General features: G+C 40.0%; 1 protein-coding gene across 1 annotated transcript; it reads left to right on the plus strand.

Annotated features, from left to right (window-relative positions):
• Window positions 1-733: 733 nt before the first annotated feature.
• LOC139718290 (neuronal acetylcholine receptor subunit alpha-7-like) lies at window positions 734-8268 on the plus strand. The gene is made up of 8 exons (XM_071629774.1): window positions 734-791; window positions 1605-1756; window positions 2529-2573; window positions 3569-3678; window positions 4214-4394; window positions 6057-6209; window positions 6984-7182; window positions 7751-8268. Exons 1-8 carry the CDS (start codon window positions 734-736, stop codon window positions 8266-8268), a joined length of 1416 nt encoding a protein of 471 aa, XP_071485875.1.
• The last annotated feature ends 10887 nt before the right edge of the window (window positions 8269-19155 follow it).

The raw sequence follows: 19155 nt of genomic DNA on the forward strand, positions 1-19155 counted from the left end.
AAATATTCGAAAATCCGACAATTCATTTGGTAAACTTGTAACGTGTCTAATTTGATAGATGGTGCAGACTGCAGGGCAGCTTTTTTTCCCCACGTTAGAGCGGTTTTCAATATCATCAGAAATTGGTCCGCGAAGGCAATCTCTATAAAAAAGGATAAAAGTCACAGCTTTGCTTTTGTTTGGAGAGTGATCAAGAGAGAGAGAGGGGAAGAGAGATGTATAGATTATATTGGTAGAAGAATACAGGAGAGAGAGAGGGGGGGGGGAAGGGAAAGAAAAGGAGACGGAGAGAGAGAGAGAGGGGGGGAAAGGGTGGAGTGAGAGATACTGTAGTCAGTTAGGATGGACACATCAGGATCGACATGAGACCGGATATTGGTAACTCACAGATTGCAAGAAAATAATGATTAAAAAAAAAGTCTAGATTAGTGTAAAAGATGTCAAGCAGACCTTGAAACGACTTCGCTGTTTTTTCGTTTTTTTCTCTAGCCAAAAAGCATGTGTGCACTGCCAATCATGAATTCATCTCGATAATTATATCACCCGATGGCATTAATTTTCGTCATAACAATACTTCAGCGGGCAAATTGAAGGGAGAAAATGATGAACTGTCATTATCTGGTCGCGGAATAGACACGGCCAAGGGCACGAAACACAGCGAGATGAGCCATTAGAGGAGAGATTCGCAGAAAAAGTTGATGCCCAGGACTACTAGCTATTGAACGATATCACCATGCTGTTGCTGAGCATTGTTTTATTCGAGTTCTCCACCCTGGGTATATTCGTAGATGGTAAGTCATATAATTATGAAAAACGCCTCTGGATAATAATCATAGAATATATTAATGTAAGAAGTTTCTCATTAATAACAGCTGGCGAAGACTGAATTCTCATCGACAAGGACGGCGGAAAATACATCCATCATCTTTTCCCGTCATTTGTATTATTATGTTGTCGTTTCTGTCGTAAAATAGGGTGAATCTACAATGTTGATTGGCAGCTGCACATTATACACACTGAGTAATACACGAAAATACGAAATAATCATTTATAACTGAAGATTTGATAAAAACGCAAGAAGAAAAAATTCGTTCAACTTCTCACCTTTAATGGCGCAGACCATTGTTACAGTGGGAGCACCACTCAGACCAGAAAGGTGCATGCAAAGTTGCATCTTTAAAGGCGCAGACCATTGTTACAGTGGGAGCACCATTCAGATCAGAAAGGTGCATGCAAAGTTGCACCTTTAAAAGTGCTCCCATTGAGACATTAGTCTGAAAGGTGCAAAGTTGCACCCGTAAAGCGTGTTCCCCGTATGGCATTGGTAAAGGCGCAAAGTTAAACTCATTATAATAGAGTGTACGTTTACGTTCACTTCGTGAGTGTATGAAAATGTATGATGAATTTTAACATAACAAATTATTAACTTTGTTCATCATTGGATTGAGGTGAAGTGATGAGCAAGTTAGTTTTTCGTTTTATACCTTCCCGTGTTACACAGAAACCATCAGTAATCATATTTCACGCAAATAGATGTTAGCCGTATTGATGCAAATGGTCACTGATAGGTCATCGTTTCTTATTTTTAATCATATCTTGCTCAGGAACGGCCGACAATCCCATGGAAACGTCCGAGCTGCTCCTGGCTCGTAACCTACTGAAAAGGTGTGAGGTGCACACACTTCGACCCGTCCTGAACCAGTCCATGCCGCTCGACGTCGACTTTACCTTCAGAATCAGGAGGATTGTCTCTTTTGTAAGCGAATCCATCCAGGCTTCATTTCTTGCATATTATGATTACTTGAACTTTATTCAGGATACGAAATTTATTAATGTTTTGCATGATTTGGATTCAAAGATGTCCACAGTTTGAAATTGCAAAAACAAAATCACGAACAAACAAACGAGCAAAAACCGCTCCCTCCAAAAACGAACCAAACAACAAGCAAACCAACCAACCATGCATCACATTTTGGCTTAGATGGTGATGATGGGAAACGCCATCAAACACTCAGAATTTACAATATTATGAAAGGCATATAGGCATGAAATCCTTGTCCTCACATTATTACATAAAAGAATATCAGAACATTCGGACTTTATACAACAAGGAAAGAATTAACCAGTACAAGGTTTAAAATATGTTCCTGACCGTCGTAATCATTCATTATAATAATCATAATTATTCACACTTAACTAGTATGGCATTAAATGGAAAGTGAACATTTTTCATGTTTCTTCTTTATCGATGATTATGTATTTTCATTGATATTTCGTCCTACATTAAAAGAAAAATCCCAAAGCCACCCAAATTCATACATTGCCAAAGAGTATATGTTTTGATACTTGACATTTAATGGCCAACTTTATGCAGTACCTATAAGATTAAGGATAGTTGATCTAATAAACAATCTTGGTGTATCTTGATCTTATCAATCAGTCAATAAACAGTCCTGGCTGCGTTTTGTGACACTTTTTCCTATATTTTCTCATCTTACTGCTTACTTTCCTGGACCATTTACCTACAGGCAAGACAAGACCAGCAACTTTCGGCCATAGGCAGTCTCACAGTGGTAAGCGCACAAAAAAAAACCAACAAAATAAAATGGTCAATAGATCACGAACGTACATGACTTGTAGTATCGTAAACACATGCAATGACATGAGTGGATATCAACTCTGAGTAGCGTCACACTGTCTCGAAATAGACACAAAAGATGGTACGAATATGGAATTTTCAATTTTTCCTGACGTTGGCGTCGAACGTGGCTACAAGCCAGTCAAGAGCCGAAGCACGTTGCCTATAAGAGGTCACACGATGAGATACGAACCACACTAGAATGCTACTTGAAGATTTGAATCTTTTTGATAAAATGAACCCTTTCACAAGATCTTTGAACTATTCTTTTTTTTTTTCTCTCACCAAAGACTTTGCCGCCGGTCATCACGAAGTTGATGTCGGAACCCGAGACACTCCATTGGGGGTCACACACAGGAAGTTTAAGCTGTCAGAGACGAATTTAAAAATTTCCTTTATAGTTTTTCCATCTTTGCTCAATGATTGTAGGACAATGTGACACCTGCTAACGAAAACTGCACCCTAAGAGAACATTACGTAAAATGATACTAATCGACTTTGCATAGCAGTAGCCTTTTCCCTTGCGAAAAATATCTATACATGTTTGATTTCGAGCGTGTTTTTCTGTGATATAATCGTGCTATGTTGCTACGAGTACTAGTAGTAGACCATGTGTGTTTTAGTATGAGTGACTCTAATAACTGATCGTAACATAATTGTATCTAATCATTGGTATACTCGTATATATGTGTGAGATAATTGTGTACGCTTTTAGGAAGTTGATATTACCTTTTCACAATATTGATTTCGAACACACACGTGCACTAAACACACAAACATACACTCACACACAGACTGACAGACAGACACACACACAGACACTCACGCACACACACACAGACACTCACGCACACACACACACACACACACAAACACACATAACATGCCATGCATAGCAGTCATCATATTCTCGTTATTCCATCACCACAGCGTTGGACCAATGAATATCTCACCTGGAACCCAGCCGACTATTCAGGCGTCCAAGTTGTCGACCTCCCTCTAAAAGAACAGTGGTACCTGGACCTAACCTTGTATTCATCGTAAGTGCTCTTGGGATTATAGCCCACTGACATGATAAAGATAATGCTTATCGTTTTGTCGTATATATGATCTAAAGAAGTATGAACCGGACATAATTGTACGCAAAGTTTATTTCTTATAATGAAACTCTTCTGAAACTTTAAACACGTCTCATGGAAAATATAACTTTGATGGTTATTATCACCGTGTGAAGTAACTTAGAGCCTATATATAGTTTCGCGTTTATCAATGAATGGAAATAAATATATACTTATGTACATATATATACATATATATATATATATATAACACAATATAAATAAATACATATAATTCTATTGTTAAACATTCTATATAAAAACAGTGTCAACATGGAACGTCCATGACAAGACACAGCCAAAACACAAGAAAGTCGAAAAGATAATCATTGTATAATAATACCTACACAGTATTTTGCAGTGTGTATACGTATGCGTGTGTAAGAGGGAGTTTCAAGGAATATTGGCAAAGTTTCTTTGCTTTTTTTTCCAATCATTCTTCTACCCGCTATACAAGTGTTGGTCAGTCCTATGTCGAAATGGATCACAAGGTCACACGCGTGGAGTGGAACGGACGCGTATCTCTCTACGCACGAACGAAGTTCACCTCTTCGTGTCTGCTCCAAATCCTCTACTTTCCGTTTGAGAAGCAGTACTGTCGGCTTGTCTTCGGCTCTTGGTTATATGACAGCACAGAAGTAATTACCAATGTAAAAAAATAATAATAATGTTAACAACCCACTGAAATAGTCTTGGTGCTTACTCATAAATGACAAAACAATAGAAATGAGAAAATGACGCTGTAATAGTTAACAATCAATGATAGGCCTGTGCTGTTGTCCCATAGGATAATCTCTTAAAGATCGTTTTCCTGAGCGGTATACCGATAGCATTACGTGATCATTGCGAGGTTTCTGCATTCATACACTTAGATCTATATCATATACGTGGATTTTTGTTGATACAATTTTTCTTCCCTGGAGGTTTGCAATAGCCAAGATCTATAGGATTAAAAACTGATCGTATTCAAAGTGCACTTCAATACCATGTTTAAGTTGGCTCTTATGATAAACAGAGTAAAGTCAGACGAATGGCATGGGTTTCAAAAAAAAAAATCAAACCACAAATAAGGATGTTTTGGATTCTTACGCGTACCGTTATTTCCTTTGCATCAAATTGTTTTTGACTTGCTTGAGCCTGATGGGAACTTTTTTTTTTCGGAGGGGAAGGGTGTGTGTAGTTGTTTACCTAACAACCAATAAAATGATTTTGATCAAATCTCTGTATGCAGATGAAATAGAAGATTTGGGAGAGGTGAGGAGTATAATCGCCTCTTCTAATTTGCGTCTGTTCGGTAACATCCGGTACGAAGTGTCCAACAGACTGCTATATTTTGAAATAGTGCAACGCGGTTGGAGACGACTGGAAACCTATATAGTCAAAGTGTTTCTTTTATAGTTTTGTTTATTGACTATTAGTGTATAAGCCGTGAGCCCATGCGTTTACAAATCTAAGATTTAAAAAAAAAAATTAAATTAGTTGGTGGTGTAGAAAACTCAAATGAATATAGACACCAAAGTAGATCTAAAGCGCACTCAGCAATATACACCCAAATCAATATATACTTACATCGAAAACGGCCATGCATTAATGATTATCTGAAGTGTGCGCCTCGTTATTATTTAATCGCGTTTCAGGTTATGTTGCGTTTACACAATGTTCCCGGCGGCCACGGCAGTCACGTTTCAGGCCACCGTGGACAAAACGGGATGGACGTGAAACAACGCGGTGAGATGGGATAGGCAAACGTGACAGGCCATGATTGCCGTGAATGCCATGTCAAAAAAAAAATGCCACGGCAGTCCCGGGGCTAATGCGAAACCTTGTAAGTCGTAATAAATCGGGGTGAATGCAACAAAACACGACGGCACGTAATAAGTCATAACAAGACTTGGAGGCGGTCCGTAGCGGGGTGCAACAGAAAACGTTGATAGTTTAGCCTATTTAACCAGACGCCATGAGAGCAGAGTCTGATAGCTGTATCGTATGGTCACCGGGACGAGGACTGGAACGAGCAAGACTAGAATACGAAGTGGGAAAAACAGGAGAATGTCTTATTTAATACCTTTCGAGCAAACGGGGCTGCCATGGCCATCGGGAACATGGTGTAAACGCAACATTAATGCGACAAAGTTATATTAGATTCTCGCACAAAACGAGCATCATCGTTAACCCTACTAGTGCATATTACATGTACTTCATTTTAAGTATGTCGTTGTCATGATCATTTTAAGCATGTCGTCGTTATGAAACTTTTCTCTCCATTATAATTCTCTCATGCCGTTTCCTCCGTTCCTCAGGTGAGGCTGAACAATATCGAAAAAAGTATGGAGGATTACTTTATCAACAACGGAGAATGGTCGCTCAGTAAATTTCAGGTAGAGAAGCATGCCAGAGAATGGGAGAACTTTCCCGACCCCTGGGATGAGATTCACATCCTCTTGACGTTCACGGTGAGCTATTGTTTGCCTTTTATTAAGCGTGGCTAAACAAGTCGAGTTCAGTCCAAGAAAATTTACCATGAACACGTGTAAACTTTCACACCTTTCTCACGGTCTCAAGACAGCAGCAAAACAACACCACCACCACCACCAACAACAACAACAACATAACACAATTCTTAAAATACTCTGAAAACATGATAAAGGACTGAACATTTGAATTCGCTAATTCAGTCGGTCATTGTCGAAATCGCAGAGGCAGCAAACTTTCTGTCATTTTAGAACGTGCGACCTTCTGCAAGGTATAGAATATTTGCTTGAATCTGTACGTGTCCGGATACGGTGAAACTTTCGTCATGTATACATTTAAACTTACTTTTGACAAATATTATATATATCATATATATTCATAGTTACTTTGCCAGAACATAATGTCAAATACGTTTGGATTGAAAGCAATGCATACTTTTCATGTCTGAACATACAACTGAATCGAAATTCTTGGGCTGGATCACTTTGGAGATAACAATCAGTCATAATAATACATCATCAATTTATAGGACAATCAGTAAGCATTTTATCAAATAGCTCTCTTGTTGCAATAAAAAGTGACATAACATGTCATAACAAGACCCAGAATTACTATGTTTAACGGTTCAAATAATCACTCGTGTGTGTGTGTGTGTGTGTGTGTGTGTGTGTGTGCGTGTATGTATACTACATTGTACCGGGCATGCGCAACATTATAACTATAATAGTTCACATTTCTTTTCCTATCCGTCACAGAGACATTCTCGGTATTACGTCATTACTGTCATAGTGCCGAGTGCAGCACTTGCCCTAGTGTCCGGTGTGGTCTTTTTCATGTCTCCTCAATCCGAGGAGAAGGTGGCACTGGCGTCTAGCAATCTACTGGCAATGCTCCTGTTCCAGGAGTTGGTGTCGAGCGCCATGCCCCCAATTGGAGACGAGTTTTCTCTCATCGGTAAGAAACAAAACTAACAATCTCACTTTCTGATGTGACGTCATTACCAAGCGAAGTATTAAATTCGTCGATACGAGACGTAATCGATCTGCGAGACAATATAAATGATATATATATATAGTTGAAACATGAACAATACAGAGATATAATCGTGCTAAAAACTTGAACTCGTCACTCACAACAGCGGTCAATATTATGCGGTGTGAGAGGTTCAGGCAAATTACTATTATGTTGTCGGACATGCTGAATTAGTATACCCATGGTAAAAATGAGCAGTTAAAATGTTCTGAAAGCGAGAAGAGATACAAAATTCAAAACAATAAGACAGGAAAACTGAATGCGATTATGAAGGTCTTTCGTGTGAATTTCTTATTGGTAGGATATCATTTAATCAAACACGACCTATCATTTGAGTTACCATCTTGATCAACATGATAATAATAAACTCTTTAATACGCGATAGAATAAAATTAAACACACACACACATACACACACACACACACACACACACACTGAAAAGCACGAAATGCAGACATGATTTTTTTTGTTTCTATCTTTTTTTCACAGGACTGTTCTTTGTGGCATCAATTTTGATAAATTCCCTGTCCATCTTGACGTCACTCCTGACGAAGACACTTTTCCACATGAAAGACAGACCTGTTCCGGACGGCCTTCTAAAACTAGCCTTCCTTGGCCATTCAGGGTGCGTGCCACACTCGCACCGCAGCAGCATGTGGGTGGTGCGTCGTCTTTCCGACTTGGCTGGGCGAACCGTCTCCGGAGCCATCCGTCGGAGCGAACTGAAGTACCGGTCAAAGGGTCTGGCAATCAGGGCGGGGAACCCAATCCTAGACGGCGATAAGCAATATAAAGACACCACCACGAGAGAGCGTTGTCCGACCACGGTGGAACGACAAAGCTGTCGCGAGAATGACGAAGATTTCAGCAGCCAGTGGAGGATGGTGTCTCAGAGATTGAACCAGGTTTTAGCGTTCGCCTTGACGAGCAGCTATCTGTTAATTGTGATCATCGTGGTTATTCTTTACCTCATAGACAGGGATCGGGAATTTCCTGAAAGCACCTGATCGGGGACAGCGCTGAATGTCACGCTTTGTTTTGTCAAATGCCAAAACTATGATTAACACTAAATTTTGACAGTAAAGCCACCATTTAAACTTACAAGTGCCATTCAAGGAGGAGGAAGCGAGAACATCAATAGATAATGGTTTCCTATTTATCTTATTTGACAAAATCAAATTTGTGACATTGCAATGTCCACTCAGAACACAGAAGACCAAGATTTAGGTACGGATACTTGCACACATAATATATTTAAGAGAAGAAAATATGTCATGCTCTGAAGGCTGGGGATAGGTCAGCTAATTTAAGCTCGGTGCAAAAATTGCGCCTGTGCATTTCCAGGTCATCAGTATGCCTACTCGTCATCCGTTGTCTGCACTCGAAGAAATTACTGTTGACACCCTTAACGCATTGGGCTACATTGACGCAGGATTGATATCATTATTTTGCAGACTGCTGATACTATAACGATCTTTGTTTAATAATATAGCTTTCACGCACAGGAATAGCCTTTCTGTTTTGTTTGTTTGTTTTTATTGTGATGACATAGACAGTTACAACACATTATAAACAATCCCGATGCATAGACGCATAGACAATACAATATCACTGAAGTTGTACACATCGAAATTTCAATCGGATTTCATATTCAATGTTTCATGTTCAGATGGCACATGTTTCTCAGAACAGATTTTTTTTTTTTCAATTGGGAGATCTTTCAAAAGTTCGAAAGACCAATATCATAACACTTTGAAACAACAAACTGTAACAGAGTGATCATTTCTAAACAGAGAGTAAATGGCACCTTTGGAAACATAAATTCATTAAAACTACGATTGAGATGACGTGGAAATGCTTGTACCTGCCAGCGATTCTGTCGCCTCTCAAACTTTCACCGCTCGATGCTGACACTTCGATGCTATTTGAAGAGGGTAAAACGTGTTCCACACACCAAAGCGTTTCCTGCCATACTGTGGCTGATACAATAGTCCCACTGATATTTTTGCTCTTGGAAATTGTCCTTCCCTCACTGGCATTGTTCTCCAATACAACTAACATGAAACGATATTCATACTTTCGGCGCTCACTATACCTCACGCAACAGGTGAAATTGCCCTCGTTCTCAAATGCCACACCATCGATTCGAAGATTGCCGAAGTGGTCCAAACGAACATTGGTCGGTTTAACGACAGACACATTCCCCGAAGAATTCAAGGAAATCCCACCTGGGAGTGACCACCACAAAGGATCATGAATGGTACGACTAACAGGGCATGACAATATCAAGTCGTTGTCTTTGGCGTAGGCGTAGAGAGTGACGTCTTGGTCTGCACAAACTTCGGGAATGCACACCAATTCGTCGAGACTCAAGGATTGCAAACTGCGTCCCTGAAGCACTACTGGCGAGGAGCAGTATGTCGTCTTTGAACCGCTTGGTATCCACAGCAGTAGGGACCGCAAACGACAGTCACACACCCACGGGTTTCCACTGCCATCGAAGACGCCGGTGCGAGGTGCACTGTTCAGCACTCTCCCGTCAACGGTCCGAAGCTCGTTGCGACTAATGTTGAGAAAAGTGATACGGTGAAAATGGGGGAAGGTCATGGGTTCCAGATTATTGAGTTTGTTCCCATCGACGCAAAGAATGGACAATTCCAACAACTTAGAGCACAAATTGGGTGGCAGCCACTTTATTCTATTGTCAGATAATTTCAATATTATTAAGTTGGAATAAACGTCGTCAGTGAGTATCTGTGATGGCACAGCCATCAACCTATTCTCCGACAAATCCAAACTTAATAGGTCTTGCCCATTAAAAGAAGGAAAGTTGATGGTAAACTTGTTACGTTTCAGAGACAGGTAGCGCAGGGTGGTAGCGTGCAACATGTTCAGAGAAGAAGTCTGAGACCATCCATGGAGACCCAAGCAATTGTCCAAAGAAACCACGGTAAGCGACGGCAGTCCGTCAGTCATCTGTAGCTGGTTAAGTGACAGACGTGAATCAGATATACGCAGATTTGTCAAGCGTGAAGAATAGGAGAGCATCTGAAACGACATTTGCGTCAAAGGATTACCGGACAAGTCTAGCAGAATCAGATTGAGGCAAGGTGAAAAAAGAGAGGTCGGCAAGAATGTTATATTATTTTCGCTAAGGAAAATGAAATGGATATTTGTTAAACCGCCGAATACGTTACCCTCGAGTGAATATATTAGGTTTCCTGCCATATCTAAGGTCCGGAGGGAAATTGCGTCTAGGAAGAGTCCAGGCTCGAGGAATTCGATTGCGTTACATCTGAGATGAAGTGCCATCATTCTCTCGGAAACAGACAGGTTGCTTGTCGTTCTGATGTTGTTGTTCGAGAGTCCCGCTCTGTTCAGTGAATACAGGGCGGATCGTTCAATGTTACTGATGTGGTTACCATTCAAATGAAGTTGAACATCAGGAGGCAAGCCTGTCGGTAGTGAGGTGATGTTGTTCTTGTCTAATGATAAGTATCTGATGTTGGGAATGCCAACGAGGTGTTCTTTGTTCAATTCAGAGATAATGTTGTCTTGCAAATACAATCGTGTCAGTCTAGGCAATGATAGGGAAGGCACCCAACATAAGTTGCAGCGTTCCAATGACAAACTTGCTAAGTTTGGCAAGCTTGAAAGAATGTGAAACGGCCCTGCGTCTTGAATGCTGTTCAGACTCAAATTCAACGTTAACAACTTAGGGCATCCTATCTGTGGGGTGCTCTGCAACATATTTCCCGACAAATCCAATGATCGCAAATTAGGAAAATTTCTAAATACATCGACGTGTATCGAACGAATCAAATTGTGCGACAAATCTAGGATAGTCAAATCCGGGTGATAGCCCGTCTCAGATAGTGTCTGCAATTTGTTATGACTTATGGTCAACCTGCTCAAATTAGTTGAATTTTCGAAATCATCGCGATTCCACGAAGAAACAATATTACAGTCCAAGGAAACTACACGAAGTCTAGGAAAGTTTCTCAAAAATGTTAAACTGCTGAATCGATTATTACGTGCCTGTAGAAAGACGACCCTGCCCTTTGTTGCAGAATCGACCTCAACGTTCTCAAGATCACAATAGTCGGCATATATGTACTTGACCATTTCCAGTCCGTTTAAAGTCATGTTTCTAATTGGATTGTTGGCGACATTAAGCACAACCGATTTAGGAAGGGTGTCCCTTGAAATTTCTAGAGAAGTTAACAGATTTTCCTTGAGGACCACACTCTCTAAGAACATTAGGCCCGGTGGAAACTCGGCACGAACAAGGCGGTTGTCTCTCAAATCTAGCGATTGAAGATTTCGTAGTTTAAATAGGCATTCTACTGTTAAGTGTCGTATCCTGTTAGATGTCAGATAGAGCTCCTTAAGCGAGGTTACGTTGCAAAGACCAGACAGTGACCCAAGTCTGTTCGAGCTGAGGTCAAGCTTCATCAAACTTGTCAGATTCAGAAAAGCTCGTGCGGAGATGCGCTTGATTCTGTTCTTGGCCAGCAACATGACTTGTAGATGCGTCATCGGCCCTAAATCGGGTATCAGTGTTATGGCGTTGCTGTCGAGATCCAGAACGATGAGGGCTGTGAGATCACTGAAGCTGGATTGTGTAAATACTTCAATTTCATTATAAGACAGATCGAGGTGTTTCACACCGGTGGATATTCTCGGGATTTCTGCGAACTGATTGCTTTGCATTTTAATGGTGACCATGCTCTTCACTTTACTGGAGAGACGCATTCTCCAGTCATGGAACAAGTTATGGGCGACTTCCAAACGCTGAAGTCTTTCCAGCGGGATGAGCGAGGGCACAACCGAAAAGTGATTATTATTCAGGACTAGATGCGTAAGCGAGGTTGTGTGGTAGAATGCGGACGTTTCAATCCTACTAATCCTGTTGCTGGAGAGGTCGAGGACTTGCAAGAAATTGAAGCACACGAAGTCATCGGCGCGTATGACGGTGAGAAGATTCATTCCGAGATCGAGTCGGAGAGCGTGGCACTCGAGATCGTCGGGAACCTTTCGGAGATTCAACGACCAGCAGTCGACAGTCTGACCAGCAAAGGAACAGGGTGAACCACATGTCCGCGTGGTGGCGGTGAGAGCAGTTAGAATGAAGAGCAGGCACAACATGTTAACTACCGAATTCGTTCAGGAGAAAATTGACTAAGATATCGCAGTACTACGACGCCGTTTCTGATTGAAACCTAATGTCAGTGCAAGCCTCGATTAACCACCTAGGGCCTACCTGAAAAGTCGGATGGCGCGGGAAAGTTGTGATAGTTTTTTTATTGATCTTTTTGACCTCGTGTTCACTGTACTCTGAAATATACCAACTATGGTTCAAATAGAAGTTTTTATCCGTGGTAGTAGCCTATTATACGCAGCCTCATCAAATCTATCTCAGAGAAAAATCGTTATTTCATTATGCAGCGTATCATGTCCCTACACCCTACGCATTTCATTATCTTTATGTATATTTTACAATGACTCTCATTTCCTGTTTATCTAGGCTGCCTTAAGTGTATAGATGTCCATCAGTAGGCCTACTTCCCCTTAAGGCTTAATCAGTTATAACAATACGGATTGCCTCGCCGATTTTGCCATCGCTCTTGAGGCGTCAAATGCAGACAATGTGAAGAACGCTCCATAAAATTGATAATCTTAACGCGTATGTAATCTGTTGTAGTCTCCCATGAGCTTCATTATTTTGTTTGTTTGTTCGTTTTTAATCAAGGCGGTTGTTTGCGCTTTCGTGAGTTACAAACTAGCTCATCGCGTGACGAAGATCCTGGAGCTCCATGACTTATACGAGGAATTCTGTCGTCATGGTATCTTCCTATAATGAAAAATAATTGTATGAGGCAGTGTAGCCATTAACGTTTTTGTCATTGTTCATTCATCGTCAGAATTCCATAAAGTGCTTTGATAACTGCGTATGAAGTATGCATCTACGGTGTTGACATGCAGTTGCCAATGATCGATATTTACGGGAACAAAATATCTGAGATGTCTGAAATTGTGTTTCTCTGTCATGATTTTCTAATTGGTGGAAAAAGGGGCGTAATGAACATAGTTTAGTTATTGCATCTTTTCCTTTAAACTTCAATGCACACGTATTGGAAAATTTACGGCACAAGCGATACAACCGAGTTTTTTGTTTGTTTGTTTGTTTTGTTTTGTTTTTGGCCGCGATCATAATCTAAGAGTAGGGCTATTGTAAGAACGAACCTGGAAAGGCTAGAAATGTCGCTACATGGCGACTGGTAAGCCTCCGCCATATCACGTTATTCTCCAAATACACATACTGTATGTCTTCAGTACAGTACATAATCATTGCCCATGTGAGACGACAATTTCATGTAATGATTTGCGAATAATTATCATTTGGTAATTATACACTAATTTTCATGACAATACATTGATCCACTTTTCATGTCAAACAACTGAAAATTTGGACTTTTTAAATGGCCTAACCCCCCCCCCCCTAAGATTTCCCTATCTATAATCACTGTGCGGTAATAGGACCCTATATACCAAGTTTAATTACACTATAAGCATATATGGCATTCATTCATAGCTAGGTTATGCGGAGAAAATAGTGTAATTTCAGCATAAAATAAAAATTTAGCATATCAAACTGACCTTTGACCTTTGACCCATAACCCAACACTTCTAAAGAGAATGAATGTCAGGCAATGAAATGTGTACTAATTTTCATGAAGACACTTAAGACACTTCCGAGATGTGGAGGAAAAAAACAAAATTTTCGCATTTTCACTTGACCTCTGACTTATGACCCAAAACTTTCTCTATAGAACCTTATTCTGGTAATGAGAATGTATTCATAGAGAAATTGTGTAGCAGTTATTTTGATCTCGATCTATATGACCTTTGACCTTGAGCGCGTGCGCCCAAAAGTTGATAGGCACAGCTTTGTCCTTTATTATACTGAGTTATCTATACACAGCACTGTCGATGTGCACAAGTGGCGCACGGAGACGCCATGCGGAGCACGGCGTCTGGTTGGGCTAATACTGAGTATACATATACTATAATAGTTATGTTTCGTTTGGATATTAATGTCCACAAAATCAACTACGGACGGACAGAAAGACGGACAGGCGGATAGAGGACAGGCAACGGCCGGACAACCCAAAAACATAATGCCTCCGGCGTAAATTCGTGGCACAGGTATACAAAAAGCAAAGCAAACAAAAGAAAAAAAAACAACAACAACTTGTGAATCACACCACCAGATCACACTCGAGTTCTTGGAATTGTTTTCCTGAAAATACATAAAATATGTGTATATAGTACAAATTGTATGTCTTTGTCGACTTCCATACGAGTAATTGGCTCAAAGCATAACATTTATTGGGACAAAGATGTATAGTCTGGGTGCCAAAGGCTGAACCTTGTTTTGCCGTCCACCCAATGTCTTTTGATGGTTTTACCCTATTTTGGGGGTGCTGAATCCGAATCTGCATGATGCAACTCTTGCATCCTTGAGGGTTTTGAGATATTCAAGATGGCCGCCAAAATGGCCGCCCAAACCGGAAATTCCCATGTATTTCCTTCTAAATGGTGAGAAATTGAAAACAATTCACGGTTTTACCCTATTTCGAGGGTGCTGAATCCAAATCTGGATGATGCAACTCTTGCATCCTTGAGGATTTTGAGATATTCAAGATGGCCGCCAAAATGGCCGCCAAAATCGGAAATTCCTATGTATTTCCTTCTAAATGGTGAGAAATTGAAAACAATTGATGGTTCTAAGCTATTTCGAGGGTGCTGAACCCGAATCTGGCTGATGCGACTCTTGCATCCTTGAGGATATTGAGACATTCAAGATGGTCGCCAAAATGGCAGCCAAATTACCCGGAAATTCCTATGTATTTCCTTCTAAATGGTGAGAAGTTCAAAACAATTTATGGTTCTAAGCTATTTCGAGGATGCTGAATCCGAATCTTGCTGATGCGACTCTTGCATCATTGAGGATTTTGAGATATTCAAGATGGCCGCCAAAATGGCCGCCCAAACCGGAAATTCCTATGTACTTCCTTCTTAGTGGTGAGTAATTGAAAACAATTGATAGTTCGAAGCTATTTCGACGGTGCTGAATCCGAATCAGGATGATGCGATTCTTGCATCCTTGAGGATATTGAGATATTCAAGATGGCCGCCAAAATGGCAGCCAAATTACCCGGAAATTCCTATGTATTTCCATCTAAATGGTGAGAAGTTCAAAACAATTTATGGTTCTAAGCTATTTCGAGGATGCTGAATCCGAATCTTGCTGATGCGACTCTTGCATCATTGAGGATTTTGAGATATTCAAGATGGCCGCCAAAATGGCGGCCAAAATGGCCGCCAAAACCGGAAATTCCCCTGTATTTCCTTCTAAATGCTGAGAAATTGAAAAAGTATTGATGATTTTACCCTAGTTCGAGGGTGCTGAATCAGAATCTTGATAAAACTCTTGCATCCTTAAGGGTTTTGAGATAATAAAGATGGCCACCAAAATGACCGCCAAAAATGGAAACTCACATGTAGAGTATATAGAGACCCCCTTTTTCCTTCTAAATGGTGTAAAATTGAAAACAAACTGATGGTTTTACCCTATTTTGAGTTTGCTGAATTTCAAGCTGCAGGATCCAGCTCTTGCATCCTTAATGGTTTTTCAGATGATAAAGATGGCCGCCAAAATGGCCCCAAATGGCCGTCAAAAACGGAAATTCCCATTTAGGTCCCCTAATTTGGTCTAAATGGTGTAAAATTGAAAACAATTGGTGGTTTTACCCTATTTTGAAGGTGTTGAATCCGAACCTGGTTGATGCAACTCTTGTGTTTTGGGGGGTTTTGAGAATTCCAAGATGACCGCCAAAATAACTGTCAATATTGAAATTTTTGAGACCCTATTCAGCACCCTCGACATTTTGTTCTTGCCATTTTTGCGTTCCTTAGGGTTTTGAGATGTCCAAGATGACCGCCAAATTAATTGGCAGAAATTGAAATTCCAATGTTAATATTTTTTTTTCTAAATGGTAAAAATTTGAAAATAAATTGATGGTCTCACCCCATTTCGAGGGTGCTGAAGGTTTTGAGATATTTACAAATGTCCTGTATAAACGGAATTTCCTTGATATTTTCTTATAAATTGTGAAATATTGTGCTATAAAGTGAAGCGAGTGATTAAAAGCAATAATCCGTATTCTTGAATTCAACTCGGTTGAGCAAATTTGTCAAATCAGCCTACAATTAATGGCATCCAGAATGAATGTCACAATGGTATTGTAATATACTGAGATATTCCGCTATGTCTCAAACGGAACTTTAACACGTAATGGAAAGAAAATGATATTGACATCGTACTGAAACGTACAAACACAAAGATAAGACTGAAAATTTCTTTATGCACAATAATTGTTGTAGAGTAATGCCTGTGGTAGCCAATAAGGGCTTCGCAGACTGATGTGAAGTTAATCCTTTTTGGTTATAAGAGTAATATTAAATTATGCCCTGCTGGTATTTGGTGTTCGAATTTGTCTTGTATTCTTATGAGTCTCGCCGCGTACTCTTATGAAACTTGTGGCATATTCTGATTACGTCACTAGAAATGGTTGCATCCATGACCACTATAGTAGATATCAATATAAAGGTAGTTTCAAAAGCACTCTGCGTGATTATGATATTCGTAAGTACTGGACTATCAACTATTACTTTACATGTTGTTGTTTGTTTGTTTGTTTGTTTGTTTTACTGCGCGTTACCTGTGATTTTTCCACCCCCTCGTGTGTATGATATCGTCGCTTGGGCGACAAGACCCTGTGTATCTAAAATTTTAGTGAAAATGACATTTTTGAATAAACAGATAATCAGTTAATGATGTCCTGTCCAAACCTTTGCTGTCTTCACCCAAAAAATGAAGCTACCATGGCATGTCAAAGGAAAGGTTCTCTCATTTGTTATAGTGCTTTGGCTGCCATGTTTGTCTGCTTTTTGTTTTTGTTTTTGTTTTTCTCTCCTGAACATGTGACATTTTGTAGATGCGAGGTTTGTCGCCCCATATATATCTATATCTATCTATCTATATATATATATATATATATATATATATATATATATATATAAAGAAAAATTTGAAGCAGAACTATAAAAATGTCCAACTCTTGTCTTGGACAATGTCATCAAGACCACCAATATAAACCAATTAAACCAATGTGAGTGTTCATGGATGAAACGATTAAAACTGTTCATGGATTAAAACAGGTAATATTGGGAATCTCAGTAAACTTCTCTACATCACTATCACAATATGATCGAGATGGGTATGTCTTGTCCGCTGATTGTTAGTGTTCAAAACATATCCATGATATGTAGATGAAACAGTATAATCTTTCAAATATTCAACCGCATCTGTAGTCTTGCAGGATTCATTCCTGGCACAGCTGTATCTTACAAACTCCAAGATATCCGGTAAAGCTGGTTTCACTGTACAGCAAGTTCAAACTGGGATGTACAACATGCATTCGTTTATCAGCAGAGTATGGTTGGGTTTAGAATTTGCCATTGACGAAAACCTGAAATAGGGTAAAACCATCAAATGTTATCAATTTCTCACCATTCTGGCGAACATTTTGGCGGCTATCTTGAATATCTCCAAACTCTCAATGATGCAAGGGTGGTTTCGTCCAAATTCGCATTCAGCACAGTGATCAAAATAGGGTGGAATCATCAATAAAATTGTTCTCAATTGCGAAATATTAAAATTGAAATACGTGGAAATTTCCGGATTTGGCGGCCATTTTGAAATCGGAATAGAATAGAACCATCAATTGTTCTCAATTTTGAACCACTGAGAATGAAATACGTGAGAATTTCCGGTTTTGGCGGCCATTTTGGCCGCCATCTTGAATATCTCAAAATCCTCGAGGATGCAGGAGTTGTATCATCCAGATTCGGATTCAGCACCCTCCAAACAGAGTAAAACCATCATTTGTTTTCAATTTCTCACCATTTAAAAGGAAATACGTGAGAATTTCCGGTTTTGGCGGCCATTTTGGCGGCCATCTTGAATATCTCAATATCCTCGAGGATGCAGGAGTTGCATCATCCAGATTCGGATTCAGCACCATTCAAACAGGGTAAAACCATCGATCATTTTGAATTTCTCACCATTTAGAAGGAAATACATCGGGATTTCTGGTTTTAACTGGCGGTTATTTCGGCGGCCACTTTGGCGGCCATCTTGAATATCTCAAAACTCTCAAGGATGCAAGAGTTGCATCATACAGATTCGGATTCAGCACCATCGAAATAGGGTAAAACCATCAATTGTTTTCAATTTCTCACGATTCAAAAGGAAATACATGGGAATTTCCAGTTTTGGTGCCCATTTTGGCGGCCATCTTGAATATCTCAAAATCCTCAAGGATGCAAGAGTTGCATCATCCAGATTCGGATTCAGCACCCTCGAAATAGGGTAAAACCATCAAGTGTTTTCAATTTTTCACCATTGAGAATGAAATACGTGAGAATTTCCGGTTTGGGCGGCCATTTTGGCGGCCATCTTGAATATCTCAAAACCCTCAAGGATGCAAGAGTTGCATCATCCAGATTCGGATTCAGCACCCTCGAAATAGGGTAAAACCATCAACAAACATTGGGTGGACGGTAAAACAAGGTTAGGCCCAAAAAGTGGCTTTGGCACCCAGACTAGTAGGCATTAAGCACATTTTCACTGTTCACATAGGTAAAAGGGACTACAATACTGGTTGAGGTGAGGATTCAGCTTCTAACATTTTGCGAGATATCTCATTGAGAAACGACTCTATGAAATGTTTAAGAGCATACGATTCTAAGGGGAATCAAAAGTT

Source organism: Diadema antillarum, unplaced genomic scaffold (assembly GCF_040938485.1).
Source record: "Diadema antillarum isolate AM-2024a unplaced genomic scaffold, OU_Dant_1.0 scf00000092, whole genome shotgun sequence".
NCBI classification, from domain to species: domain Eukaryota; kingdom Metazoa; phylum Echinodermata; class Echinoidea; order Diadematoida; family Diadematidae; genus Diadema; species Diadema antillarum.